The sequence below is a fragment of the Odocoileus virginianus genome, chromosome 17 (assembly GCF_023699985.2).
Source record: "Odocoileus virginianus isolate 20LAN1187 ecotype Illinois chromosome 17, Ovbor_1.2, whole genome shotgun sequence".
NCBI lineage: Eukaryota > Metazoa > Chordata > Mammalia > Artiodactyla > Cervidae > Odocoileus > Odocoileus virginianus.
The window spans coordinates 19,985,307-20,000,823 of NC_069690.1; the positions used below are offsets into that span (position 1 = coordinate 19,985,307).

General features: G+C 38.3%; 1 protein-coding gene across 6 annotated transcripts in view; it reads left to right on the forward strand.

Annotated features, from left to right (window-relative positions):
* The window catches only part of EFCAB5 (EF-hand calcium binding domain 5), a 110,163-nt gene that overhangs the window by 47,996 nt on the left and 46,650 nt on the right, over positions 1-15,517 (forward strand). For all 6 annotated transcript variants that reach the window (XM_070478796.1, XM_070478795.1, XM_070478798.1 and 3 more), the window contains 2 exons: positions 1,380-1,428; positions 5,264-5,334. In XM_070478796.1, coding sequence (XP_070334897.1) covers positions 1,380-1,428; positions 5,264-5,334 — 120 coding nt within the window. The remainder of the gene's footprint in view (positions 1-1,379; positions 1,429-5,263; positions 5,335-15,517) is intronic.

Genomic DNA, 15,517 nt, shown 5'->3' on the forward strand with positions numbered 1-15,517 from the left:
TTTATTGGTAGAAATACAAAATGGTTATGGCCACTTTGGCACACAGCTTGGCAGTCTCTTATGAAACTAAACATACTCTTACCATATCATTGATCCCTGGTAGAGGATCCTTTGTATTTACCCAAAGGTGTTGGAAATTCATGTCCACACAAAAACTGACACACGGATGTTTACTGCATAATTAACAATTAGCAAAACTTGGAAGCAACCAAGATGTCCTTCAGTGTGAAAGTTGCTTCAGTCGTGTCCAACTCTTTCTGACCCCTTGGACTGTAGCCCACCAGACTCCTCTGTCCATGGGATTCTCTAGGCAAGGATACTGGAGCAAGTTGCCATGCCCTCCTCCAGGGGATCTTCCTGACCCAGGGATTGAATCTGCGTCTCTTGTGTTTCCTGCCTTGCAGGTGAATTCCTTACCACCAACGCCACCTGGGAAGCCATCCCTCAGTGAGTGAATAATAAATAAATGTGGTACATCCAGATAGTGGAATATTATTCTGTGCTAAAAAGAAATGAGCTGTCAAGCCATGAAAAGATGTGGGAGAACCTTACATGCATATTACTAAGTGAAAGAAGCCAATCCGAAAAGGCTATATACCATATGAGTCTAACTCTATGACATTCCAGAAAAAGTAAAGTTATGAAGACAGGAATGATGGGGTGTGGACAGAGATGAATAGACAGAGCACAGAAGAGTTTCAAGGTGATGAAACAATTCTGTATTACATAATCATGGATACATGTCATCATATAATTTTCAAAACCCATAGTTATACATAAACTATGGACTTTGGGTTATGAGCTTACAGTGTAGGTTCATTGGTTGTAACAAATGTACCCTTGTGACTGGCGATGTTGATAGTAGAGTTAAGCCATGTATGTGATGGGGTGGGGGCAGGGAGTATATGGAAACTCTGTATCTTCTGGTTAATTTTGCTGTGAACATAAAACTGATCTGAACAATAGTATTATTATTTTTTTTAAATAGATCAAGAGGAGCTCTGAAATTTTATTTTGTCATTGACGAATGAGGAATTACAGAGAATTCTTTGGATTGCCAAGCTTGTTGCCAAAGGTGCCTTAGCTTCATCATGCCCAGTGTCCAAGGATTGTTAGAAATTTCCTTGGAGTGGGCAAATGAAATCCTATCAGCATCCTAGTTCCCACACAAAAAGGTTGAAAATCACTGAGGAAATACATGCAAAAGTATTTTATATACTTTGAAATATGCTATAAACTAAATATTAACTCTTACTATTTCTGTGCCTGGGTCAGAAGAATTACTCAGGACTTAAACTGAAAGACTACAGATGGCTTTTATTCTGAAATACTAAATATATGGTAATTGAAAAGTAATATATGGTCTCTTTGATTTGCAGATTCAGAACGTTCTTCATGAATTTTTTCAAAATCCAGATTTGCAGCTTGGTAAGCCTGCCTCTTACTACAGCGTTTATTTCTCTCTCTCTCTTTTTTGGAGGGGGAGAATGCTGCTTTAAGATGAAGAGCCAGTATTGAGGTAGACGTTATCAAAGCTCTCAGAGATGTTCTCAAGCTCCTTTGCTCTTCCCAGATGGAGAATGTAAAACAGCAGAGACGCAGTCAGTGAATTTTAATTCTTTTAGTCGAGTGGCCCATTTTATTTAAACTATTTTGTAATAACCCTTACTATTGAGCGGAGAAGGCAATGGCACCCCACTCCAGTACTCTTGCCTGGAAAATCCCATGGATGGAGGAGCCTGATAGGCTGCAGTCCATGGGGTCGCTAAGAGTCGGACACGACTGAGCGACTTCACTTTCACTTTTCACTTTCATACATTGGAGAAGGAAATGGCAACCCACTCCAGTGTTCTTGCCCGGAGAATCCCAGGGACGGGGGAGCCTGGTGGGCTGCCGTCTATGGGGTTGCACAGAGTCGGCACGACTGAAGTGACTTAGCAGCAGCAGTTACTATTGAGAGAGTCAGTTCCTAGGCAGGTTGATAAGTCCAGGGTCTCTGAGGAAGAGAAAGGGGTCTGGAATTCTCAAGGACGAGGAAAGGACAAACTTCTTTTTTTTGTCTACAATTCTTAGTCTTAGTCACATAAAACTTTTTTTTTTCCTTTAAGCCAGGAACTGATGATTACACAACAAATTCAGTTTGAACTGTGTACTAGGGATTATATAACAACAATGTATTCTGCTTAAGGACAGTCTCTCCTTCCTGAAAACCTTCTGACTAATCCTGGTATCTTAGAATGTATATTATGGGAGTGGGTCTGGTAGGATCTTTCTATTGTTAAATTCTAATCCTGTTATCCTAAAATGTAAATTGTAGGGGTAGATCTGGTAAAATTTTTACAACCTTGAGACATTCTTTTCATTTATTGTAACGACTAATTTAAAAAGTATATAATTCCCTTGCTAAAGACTAGAGAGTGGGGCACTCTCCCCCCCACCTTCTGTTGTCTATGTCAGAAGCTTTCTCTGCCCGTTTTTCACTGTAATAAAACTTCTGCCACACAAGAGCCCTGAGTGGGCAAGCCTGGTCTCTGATTCCAAAGCTAAATCTTCTTCAGAGATCACAAATCCAACATTGCTCACTGTAAGCTCTCACTATCCTATCAAATTCCTAGAAAATATTACTTACTTTCACAGAATTTTAAAAGAAAGATACAACGTCATAGCTGTAATATGGAGAAATACAAGGAAAGATATAAGAAAATTAAATGTACCTTATTTCACAAGTTGTTGCTTGGCTACAACTTCACTGAAAGACAAATGGAGTAGTCAGACATCTGTTCCCGGTGACTCAGATGATTAAAAAATCCACCTGCAATGCAGGAGACCTGGGTTCAATCCCCGGGTCGGGAAGATCCCCTGGAGAAGGAAATGGCAACCCACTCCTATATTCTTGCCTAGAGAATCCCATGAACAGAGGAGCTGGGCGGGCTACAGTCCATGGGGTCGCAAAGAGTCGGACACAGCTAAGTGACTAACATTTTCACTTCTTCATTTTTATAACGAATGTTTAGATATAAGAAAAGTAAAATTATGTACAATCAATTACACTCTTTGTATTTGACATTTTGAAATAAGAGCAAAATGAATGGAAATGGATTTGTATATATATACATATATATATTTGTATATGTATGTAGAATCCCCATGCACAGAAAAACTACAAATGTAGACTAATGTGGGTATATTATATTGGAGTTCAGATACAATTTATAATATTTCTTTTAATTATATAATTTTCTAAAATGCTGACCAGCTCTTGGCAAAGTTCCACATGAACCAAAAGACAATTCTCAAATTTGATAGTAGTTACATTCTTGGAAAATTCAACAGCAAAAAAATATACTCTGTGTTTATATGTAAAATAGAATAGAATCCAGACTCAAAATTATTCTAAGCAATTTTTTTTACCTACTCAAATGTCTGGCAAGAGGGGTAGTCTTTACTGTGCAGGAATTGCACTCACTCCTCGGGTTTTCTTATTTAAACCCATGACTTCAGATGACTGTCAATCATATTTCCAACCCAAATCTGCCACCTGAGTTCTACATACTATTTGAAAAGATCTGCAAGATGAGTGGTGAAGCAAAAAAAAAAAAAAACCAACTTGCAAGTTGCAGATCAATATGATAATATTTATGCATAGAGAATCAAAAGATATATGTGTATATATACATTTTGTTGCTGCTGCTGCTTAGTTGCTAAGCCTTGTCTGACTTTTTGCGACCCCATGGACTGTAGCCCACTGGGCTCTTCTGTTCGTGGGATTCTCCAGGCAAGAATACTGGAGTGGGTAGCCATTCCCTTCTCCAGGGGATCTTCCCAACCCAGGGATCGAACCAAACCGAAGCAGATTCTTTACTGTCTGAGCCATCAGGGAAATCCCATGTATTTTCATGTGTGTGTGTGTGTGTGTGTGTGTGTGTGTGTGTATGTTTGCTGACCAAGTTCTGTACAAAGCTATGGTTTTTCCAGTAGTCACGTATGGATGGGAGAAGGCGATGGCACCCCACTCCAGTGTTCTTGCCTGGAAAATCCCATGGATGGAGGAGCCAGGTAGGCTGCAGTCCATGGGGTTGCTAAGAGTCAGACAGGATTGAGCGACTGCACTTTCACTTTTCACTTTCATGCATTGGAGAAGGAAATGGCAACCCACTCCAGTGTTCTTGCCTGGAGAATTCCAGGGATAGGGGAGCCTGGTGGGCTGCCATCTATGGGGTCGCACAGAGTTGGACACAACTGAAGTGACTTAGCAGCAGCAGCAGCAGCAGGATGTATGAATGTGAGAATTGGACCATAAAGAAGGTTGAACACCAAATAAATGATGCTTTTAAACTGTGGTGTTAGAGAAGATTCTTGAGAGTCCCTTGGACAGCAAGGAGATCAAACCAGTCAATCATAAAGGAAATCAGTCCTGAATTAGAAGGACTGATGCTGAAGCTGAAGCTCCACTACTGTGGTCACCCAATGTGAAGAGCCGACTCATTAGAAAAGACCCTGATGCTGAGATAGATTGAAGGCAGAAGAAGGGGTTGACAGAGGATAAGATGGTTGGATGGTGTCACCGACTTGATGGACATGAGTTTGAGCAAGCTCCAGGAGATGATGAAGGACAGGGAAGCCTGGCGTACTGCAGTCCATAGGGTCGCAAAGAGTCAGACACGACTGAGTGACCAAGTACACACACACACATATGAAAATACATAGAAAAGTTGCTGAAAGAGTGATAACAAACCACTGACAGTGGTTACTTCTAGAGCAGAGGGGAGTGAGAGTGCTGGTGGGGGGAAGGGGAGGGGAAATGGTCCATTTTCAAGTTTTCCTGTTTATATTTCCTGCTTGTATTATTTGAATCTTTTACCAAAAGAACATATTCATATATTATTTATTTAATTAAAAAAACATTAAAGACAAAGTCTTTAAAAAGCATTTGTGTTTTAGGACCTTCTAGCATAAACCAATACAGATATTTTTGTAGTCTTTTATACTATTGATATTCCTGTTTATTTCTGCTTTATCTTGACATGATCATTAAAAATGTAGGCATGCTCTTAAATGTTTGAGTTCCTTGGCTAAATAGAAGCCAGGAAAAATTATAATCTTGTAGTAATCGGAATGTCACCCAACTATATATCATTCATTCTATTATAAATATTGATTGACATTAAGAATTTATGTTCTTTTGGAGTACTATAATATGAATATAAAATGAGAATGTGTTACAACCAAACTAACTATCAAATAACTTTTGTTCAATAATTAGGAACATGCTGCCTACCAGTAGATATTGCTGACTCAATGAAACCAAGATTGAACAAAAGAGAATTTACACAAGTAAGAAGTTACATTATTCATTATTTGAATCAAATTGTTTGGCCGGTCTCAATCGTCTTTTGGTGGCTGTCACATGTACAGTAATTTAGAATTAAATAAATGAAAGCGTAATAGCTAATTTGGGGCTTCCCAGGTGGTACTAGTGGTAAAGAACCACCTGCCAATGCAGAAGATGTCAGAGATGCGGGTTCGATCCCTGGGTCAGGAAGGTTTCCTGGAGGAGAGCATAGCAATCCACTCCAGTATTCTTGTCTGGAGAGTCCCATGAAGAGAGGAGCCCGGCAGGCTGCAGTCCACAGGGTTGCACAGAGTCAGACACAACTGAAGCAACTTCTCAGGCAGGCCAGCAATAGCTTATTTTATCAATTCTCAGATGTACACTTTAAAATATTTTGGTTCAGTTCAATTGCTCAGTCACATCCGACTCTTTGAGACCCCATGGAGTGCAGCCCGCCAGGCTTTTCTGTCTATCACAAACTCCTGAAGCTTGCTTAAACTCATGTTCATCGAGTCGGTGACGCCATCCAACCTCTGTTGTCCCCTTCTCCTCCCACCTTCAATCTTTCTCAACATCAGTGTCTTTTCCAATGAGTCAGTTCTTTGCATCAGGTGGCCAAAGTATTGGAGTTTCAGTTTCAGCATCAGTCCTTCCAATGAATATTCAGGACTGATTTCCTTTCGGATTCAGTGGTTTGATCTCCCTGCAGTCCAAAGGACTCTCAAGAGTCTTCTCCAACACCACAGTTCAAAAGCATCAATTCTTTGGCCCTCAGCTTTCTTTATGGTCCAACTCTCACATCCATATATGACTACTGGAAAAACCATATCTTTGACTAGACAGACCTTTGTTGGCAAAGTAATGTCTCTGCTTTTTAATATGCTGTCTAGGTTTATCACTGCTTTCCCTCCAAGGAGCAAGTGTCTTAATTTCATGGCTGCAGTCACCATCTGCAGAGATTTTGGAGCCCAAGAGAATAAAGTCTGTCACTGTTTCCATTGTTTCCCCATCTATTTGCCATTAAGTGATTAAATTAAATTAAATCAGCAACTCCTGGAAACTTCAGCAATTCTTATTCCTACTTTCATAGAAGATTCAGAAAGGTTAAGTAACTTGTACAAGGTCTCACAGTTAGTGGAGCTGGAGAAATTAGTATTCAGGCTGTTTGCTTCAAAGTCAACATAAAATTACACTTGATAAAGTATGATTCTATTGTAGTGGAATAAGCAAAAGAAGCGATTTAACAGTACTAGCGTCCTATTTCTTCAGCCCGCTTTTATATTTTTTCATGACTTTCCTCTAATTCCCCTTGTTTTTCTGAGTACCAGAGTCAAGGTCACTTTCTCTTCCACTTCTTCACCCTTGTTTCATGGGCAGTGGTGACTGTGCACTAAATATGATTTCAAGATTTTGTATGAAGGGTTTCTGGAACCCTTGAAATAATTGTCATGTAGATAAGAACTTGGCAATCCTGTCTCTATTATGTTCTGATTTCTTAGATTCTGTATTTGAGTATTTGGCATCCATTAGTCACAGGGCCAAACCAATGGCCAAAATTGTTTATATATTCTCTGTGATCCAAAGCACATACCCTGAACCACCTCCTTGTTTAAACCTCACTCACCAAACCAGTATATCCCCAGCCTCAAATCAACCCAGGACCAGATGCCAGATAACTGGGGACAGCTCCTGTGCCCCAAAGTCTCAGGGATTATTCAAATTGCCAGTCCTAAGTGTTTACCCTGCCCTGCCTTATCTTTCCTGAGCAAACTCTAATAAAGATTGTTCTGGACCAGGGGGGATGGTGGAATGAATTGAGAGGTTGGGATTGACATATATACACTACTGATACTATGTTTAAATAGATAACTAATGAGAATCTATGGACTTCTCTGGTGGCTCAGGGGTAAAAAAATCTGCCTGCCAATGCAGGAGATGTGGGTTTGATCCCTAGGTTGGGAAAATCCCCCGGAGAGAGAAATGGCAAACCAATGCAGTCTTTTTCCCTGGGAAATCCCACAGACAGAGGAGCCTGGTGGATTACAATCCATAGAGTCGCCAAAGAGTTGGACATGACTTATTGACTAAAAACAAAACAAAATATTCCTTCATATGTACATACTGCACTTCATCCATTCATCAATTGGGCTGTTTTCACTTTTTTATTGTTGTAAATAATGCTGCTATAAACATTTGTGTATATGTTTGCCTATGAGCATATGTATCAGTTCCCTTAGGTATATACCTAGGAGGGGAATTGCTGATTCAGATACCAACTCTACGTTTAACCTTTTAAGGAACTGCCAGACTGCTTTCCACAGTGGCTGCCTGCCCTGTTTTATATTCCCATAGTGAATGAGCATTGTAGTTACTCCACATCCTTGGCAACACTTGTTATTCTCTGTTTTGTTTGTTTGTTTGTTTGCTTTGTTTCATCATTTTGTTTTTTAACTATAGCCACCCCGTGGGTGTAAGGTGGTAGCTCACAGAGCTTTGAAAACACTAAATGGCTTTGATGGCTAAAATGACACTGAGCATCTTTCCAGGTATTAGCTACTTACATATCTTCTTTGGAGAAATGCCTACTTATATCCTTTGACCATTTTTAAATTAGGTTACTTGTCTTTATTATTGGGTTATTAAAGCTTTAAGATAGTCTATATATTTTGTATAATCCAGATGTATTTGACAATCCCTTGTCAAATATATATTAGAAATATTTTCTCCTATTCTGCTGGTTATCTTTCCATTTTCTTTTCTTTTTTAAAAAGTTAGTTTCCTATCCTCACTGTTGCATGTAGGAATTTAGTTCCCAGACCAGGGATCAAACCCACGCACCCTGCAGTAGAAGCACAGAGTTCTAACCACTGGCTTGCCAGGGAAGTCCCTCCTTTCATTTTCTTGATGATGTCCTTCAAAACACTAAAATTTTAGTTTTGATGAAGTCCAATTTGTCTATTTTTTTCTTTTGTTGCTTTTGTTTTTGATGTTATATTCAAGAAAATATTGCCTAATTAAGGGTCATAAAGATAGGCTCATGTATTTTAGAGTTTTAACTCATGTATACGTCTATTTGAACGTCTGATCCTTTGAGTTCAATTTTGCGTATGGTGTGAAGTAACAAAACTTCTTAAGTATTTGATAACTTAAAAAGGCAAAAAATAAATAAGGATTTGAAGAACCTGTTATACGGTTCTATATATAATAAGACATTATTTAATATAATGTCTGAATGCAATCTCAAAAACGACAGAATGATCTCTGTTCATTTCCAAGGCAAACCGTTCAATATCACGGTAATCCAAGTCTATGCCCTGACCAGTAATGCTGAAGAAGCTGAAGTTGGACAGTTCTATGAAGACCTACAAGAACTTCTAGAACTAACACCCAAAAAAGATGTCCTTTTCATTATAGGGGACTGGAATGCAAAAGTAGGAAGTTAAGAAACACCTGGAGTAACAGGCAAATTTGGCCTTGGAGTACAGAATGAAGCAGGGCAAAGGCTAATAGAGTTTTGCCAAGAGAACGCACTGGTCATAGCAAACACCCTCTTCCAACAACATAAGAGAAGACTCTACACATGGACATAACCAGATGGTCGACACCAAAATCAGATTGATTATATTCTTTGCAGCCAAAAATGGAGAAGCTCTATACAGTCAGCAAAACAAGACTGGGAGCTGACTGTGGCTCAGATCATGAACTCCTTATTGCCAAATTCAAACTTAAATTGAAGTAAGTGGAGAAAACCACTAGACCATTCAGGTATGACCTAAATCAAATCCCTTATGACTATACAATGAAAGTGAGAAATAGATTTAAGGGACTAGATCTGATAGACAGAGTGCCTGATGAACTATGGATGGAGGTTCATGACATTGTACAGGAGACAAGAATGCAGACCATCTCCAAGAAAAAGAAATGCAAAAAAACAAAATGGTTGTCTGAGGAGGCCTTACAAATAGCTGTGAAAAGAAGGGAAGTAAAAAGCAAAGAAGAAAAGGAAAGATATACCCATTTGAATGCAGAGTTCCAAAGAACAGCAAGGAGAGATAAGAAAGCCTTCCTCAGAGATCAATGCAAAGAAATAGAGGAAAACAATAGAATGGGAAAGACTAGAGATCTCTTCAAGAAAATTAGAGATACAAGGGAACATTTTATGCAAAGATGGGCTCAATAAAGGACAGAGATGGCATGGACCTAACAGAAGCAGAAGATATTAAGAAGAGGTGGCCAGAATACACAAAAGAATTATACAAAAAAGATCTTCATGAAGGTCGCGGATAATCACAATGGTGTGATCACTGACCTAGAGCCAGACATCCTGGAATGTGAAGTCAGGTGGTCCTTAGAAAGCATCACTATGAACAAAGCTAGTGGAGGTGATGGAATTCCAGTTGAGCTATTTCAAATCCTGAAAGATGATGCCGTAAAAGTGCTGCACTCAATATGCCAGCAAATTTGGAAAACTCAGCAGTGGCCACAGGACTGGAAAAGGTCAGTTTCCATTCCAATTCCAAAGAAACGCAATGCCAAAAATTGCACTTATCTCACACGCTAGTAAAGTAATGTTCAAAATTCCCCAAGCCAGGCTTCAGCAATATGTGAACTGTGAACTTCCTGATGTTCAAGCTGGTTTTAGAAAAGGCAGAGGAACCAGAGATCAAATTGCCAACATCCACTGGATCATTGAAAAAGCAAGAAAGTTCCAGAAAAACATCTATTTCTGCTTTATTGACTATGCCAAAGCCTTTGACTGTGTGGATCACAATAAACTGTGAAAAATTCTGAAAGAGATGGGAATACCTGACCACCTGACCTGCCTCATGAGAAATCTGTATGCAGGTCAGGAAGCAACAGTTAGAACTGGACATGGAACAACAGACTGGTTCCAAATCGGGAAAGGAGTATGTCAAGGCTGTATATTGTCACCCTGCTTATTTAACTTATATGCAGGGTACATCATGAGAAATGCTGGGCTGGATGAAGCAGAAGCTGGAATCAAGATTGCCGGGAGAAATATCAATAACCTCAGATACGCAGATGACACCACCCTTATGGCAGAAAGTGAAGAACTAAAGAGCCTCTTGATGAAAGTGAAAGAGGAGAGTGAAAAAGTTGGCTTAAAGCTTAACATTCAGAAAACTAAGATCGTGGCATCCGGTCCCATCACTTCATGGCAGATAGATGGGGAAACAGTGGAAACAGTGTCAGAAGTTATTTTTCTGGGCTCCAAAATCACTGCAGATGGTGATTGCAGCCATGAAATGAAAAGACACTTACTCCTTGGAAGGAAAGTGATGACCAACCTAGAACAGCATATTAAAAAGAAGAGACATTACTTTGCCAACAAAGGTCCGTCTGGTCAAGGCTATGGTTTTTCCAGTGGTCATGTATGGATGTGAGAGTTGGACTATAAAGAAAGCTGAGTGCTGAAGAATTGATGCTTTTGAACTGTGGTGTTGGAGAAGACTCTTGAGAGTCCCTTGGGCTGCAAGGAGATCCAACCAGTCCATCCTAAAGGAGATCTGTCCTGGGTGTTCATTGGAAGGACTGATGTTGAAGCTGAAGCTCCAATACTTTGGTCACCTGATGCAAAGAACTGACTCATTGGAAAAGACCCTGATGCTGGGAAAGATTGAGGGCAGGAGGAGAAGGGGAAGACAGGATGAGATGGTTGGATGGCATTACTGACTCAATGCACATGGGTTTGTGTGGACTCCGGGAGTTGGTGATGCACAGGAAGGCCTGGAGTGCTGTGGTTCTTGGTGTTGCAAAGAGTCGGACATGACTCAGGAACTGAACTGAACTGATATAATAAGACATTTTACAAGCATATACAGAACTCCAGTCCCTACAGTTACCCTGATCTAGTTTTCAAGGAATATTCATCAGACTTTATCATAAATAGGCCACCAGGAGAACTTTGTAAGTTTCAAAAAACTAATCTGATGTTATATTTTCTTGAAAGTGCAAGTCTTTCAGTCTTGTCCAATTCTTTGGGACCCCATGGACTATACAGTCTATGGAATTCTCCAGGCCAGAACACTGGAGTGGGTAGCCATTCCCTTCTCCAGGGTATCTTCCCAACTGAGGGATCTAACCCAGGTCTCCCACATTGCGGGCAGATTCTTTACCAGGGAAGACCAAGAATACTGGAGTGGGTAGCCTATCCCTTCTCCAGCGGATCTTCATGACCCAGGAATCAACCTGGGGTTTTTTGCATTGCAGGCAGATTCTTGACCAGCTGAGCTACTAGGGAAGCCTATTTGTTATGTAATAAAACTGGAATATAAGCAATTTTAAAATTATGTAAGCCCAACCATTTTGAAATTGAAAAATACTTTATTTAGAAATTATTGGGTCAAGATCTTACATCTAATTGTATGGAATGTTACTAAATATTTACTCAGTTGAGAAATTATAGCCTTAAAACTTTAAAAAATATAGTAGGGTGGAGAATTTTAAAAGCACAGATAAATATAAAAATAGAATAACAATGTATATATTCCCATAACCTATTAATAGGATTAATTCTTAATAACACCATGGAATATTTTTGTAAGGAAAAATTACTTGATTTTGTAAAAATTATCATGACTAAGCAAAAAGTATTCAAACAACTCATAAAAGTGCAAAGATGAGGCTTTAAAAATTTTCATAATTTCTTTTTCAAAGTATTTATTTATTTATTTGGCTGCACTGGGTCTTCGTTGCAGCATGTGAACTCTTAGTTCCTCAACCAGGGATCAAACCTGGGCCCCCTGCATTGGGAACACAGAGTCTTAGCCACTGGACCACCAGGGAAGTCCCTATCATTAATTTCTTACCCAGAAATAACCATTGTTAGTCTTAGATGAACATCATTTAAAACAGCTTTATATTTTTTGTCTCAGTAAATAGAGATGTATATAATGTCTCAGTGAATAGAGGGATATATAATGTGGATGTCATAAATTTTGTTGTAAAATTTTAATTACTTCAAATAAAAAGTATTTAATTGTGCTTGATTCCAACAGAGGAAAGAGAAACTAAAGTATAAATAAGGGAATTATTGAAATTGGACATATCTTCACAAAAATTATTCTAAAATCATTCTAAGCAAAGGCAATATGATGAAGATCAGAAAAGGTTACAGTCATTTTTTAAATCACATATTTCAATTACATAAAATAACAGTTGACACACTAGTATAAAAGGTGAAGGGTTTAATATTTCCTCATGTCTTCCTATCTTCTTTCCTTTCTGTGTTCCCCAAGTTTAGTTTAGTTTTTTTCTCTTGGCCATGCCCCATGGCTTGTGGGATCTTAGTTCCCTGATCTGGTATTGAACCCAGGCCCCAGCAGTGAAAGCACAAAGTCCTAACCAGTGGACTGTCAGGGAATTCCCTCAAGTTTAGTTATTTTATCCAGATTTACATTATTTACTTTTTTCCCTGTAATTACGGTTCCTATAGTTGATTAATCTTAGTCTAATAATTACATGGATTTGAGGTTCACCTCCTGTCTTTTTACAATGGTTTTTCTATTCCTGAGTTATTTATTTTTATTCATCTCTTACTTGGCTAAATTTCTTGTAAAGTTTTTTTGAGAAGGTCACAAGGGTGCTATATTTTTTGACTTCTTTTATGTTGAAAATGCCTGCATATTGCCTCTGAAACTGTATTTTGAATGAATATACTGTATTTGGGTCACCTTTTCTCTCCACCTCGAAACAATATAGACATTGCTTAATTATTTTCTGGTATTGAATATTGTGAAGCCTGATGTCAGTTTTATTTCCTCCCTTCATTCGTTTAATTATTTCAACAATATGTACACATACACATACATACATATCATATATGAATACATATATATATATATAACCATATATGATATTTGTGTGTATATGTGTATGTAAGTCCACACAAAGGAGAAAATGAGTAAGGGTGAAATATATATATATGTGCTGTGCTTAGTCACTGAGTTGTATTCAACTCTGCAATCCCATGGACTGTAGCCCACCAGGCTCCTCTGTCCATAGGGATTCTCCAGGCAAGAATACTGGAGTGGGCTGCTATGCCATTCTCCAGAGAATCTTCCCAACCAGGGTTTGAACCCAGGTCTCCCACATTGCAGGAGGATTCTTTACCCTCTGAGCCACCAGGGAAACTATATATATATATATATATATATATATATATATATATATATATATGTGTGTGTGTGTGTGTGTGTGTGTGTGTGTGTATACAGAGTTAATAGGAACTTTTAGCATTCTATGTAATATCTTTGTAGATGTATATATCTATATATATGTATTTGCATACATATATGTGTGTTTATATAAATAAACTTCTTTTTAATGAGTGGTTTGGGCTAATAATAATAGTTTTTCTGACAGTTTCCTCCTTCTCCTAAAATGCAAATAGCACATCTTAAGGTACTTTATGTAGAGTGAAGAGCTATTACATAAACAGAAACCAAGGAAGTATTTCTTATATAAAATATTATTGGATATATTTTTAAAAATATATTATTGGATATATTTATTTATCTGATCAATAAATCTCTAAGACATGACATTAGACAAAGAAGTAGTGTTTAGAACACCGAAATTTTTAAAAATTTATTTTTTATTGAAGTAACTTTAGTTTATAAGGTTCATGTATAGCATGGATGGAATATTTGCTTTTAAAGAGTGTGTTTTAAGGTTGTTCTGCCAGCACTCAAACTGAAACAAAACGAAATTATAAATGTCGGCTATTACACACAGGCGCCACCCAGTGGCGATACTATGCTATGCAATTGCTCCTCTGTTTTAATGAGCAGTGTAATTAGCATTCAGGTTGGAGCATGTTTGGAAAAAATAAGAGTCACTGAGTAATAATTACTGATAATGTAGAGAAAAAGACACATGGAGAGAATGAATGGCCACATATGCTTCCATATTCACATCATTTTTCTAGCATTTCTGTTTTCTGGTGGGTAAATGAACAGATGATGATCTTTTTGTTGACCACAATCTCTCTTTTCATCTGTTTTATTCCAGTAAATGAAGACCAAAAATAGCTATTTTAGAACATTTACTTCTGGCCTGTTACTTCTTAAGTATATACTATTTACTTTCTGTGCTAGAACAGAGCTCGAAATTCGAGTTGTATTTCTTACACTTAAGGATCAAATAATGCATTGTTGCATGGGAGTGTGCCTGTGGGTATAGGCAGGCATTTATGTCCATGTGTGTATATGTGTGCACATGTGCATACATACACTGAATGAAGCCAGAATAGGGTACGTGGAATGGAAGAATCAAAATATAAGCAAAGTAAGGATGTGCATGCGTGCTCGGTCGTGTCTGACTCTTTGCGACCTGTGGACTGTAGCCCACCAGGCTCCTCTGTCCATGGCATTTCCCACACAGGAATGGGTTGCCATTTCCTCCTCCCGGGGATCTTTCTGACCCAGGGATCGAACCTGAGTCTCCTGTGTTGCAGGTGGATTCTTTACCTGCTGAGCCCTTGGGGAAGTCCCCAAGTTAAGAACACATGCCACAAAAAGACAATTACAAAGCAATGAACATGTGCAAAACATTATGAGTTATACTATTATCTTTTTATCATGATGCTGAGGGATACACAGTAGAATAAAAGTGAGACTTCAGTGGACCAGGGTTCATGTAGGAAAGTTTTCTAGTGTTCATGAGTTTTAAATTTCTTCTACTTATGTATCTCCACCTTGTAGTTCCTTACTTTAGAAAGAACACTAAGAACAATGCTTTAAATATTTCTTTATTGACAGGAATGATTTCTTTTACATTTTTATTTTATATTGGAGTGTAGTTGATTAACAATGTTGTGTTAGTTTCAGGGGTACAGCAAAGTGATTTGGTTATACATATACATGTGTCTATTCTTCAATTTCTTTTCCCATTTACGTTACTACATAATATTGAACAGAGTTCCCTGTGGCATATAGTGGGTCCTTGTTGGTTTACCCATTTTAAATATAGCGGTGTGTACATTGACAGGAACAATTTTAAATGTAAAATGTGCTAGTTTATTTGAGATTGTTTTGATTATAAATAGAATATTTAGACTCATAAGAAATATATTTTGGGAGTGTGTCAAGTTCATTTTGAATTCTCAGAGCACTCTGGCTCCCGTGAGACAACTGTCTAAGAGGCAAAACTTAGCATTTGCAT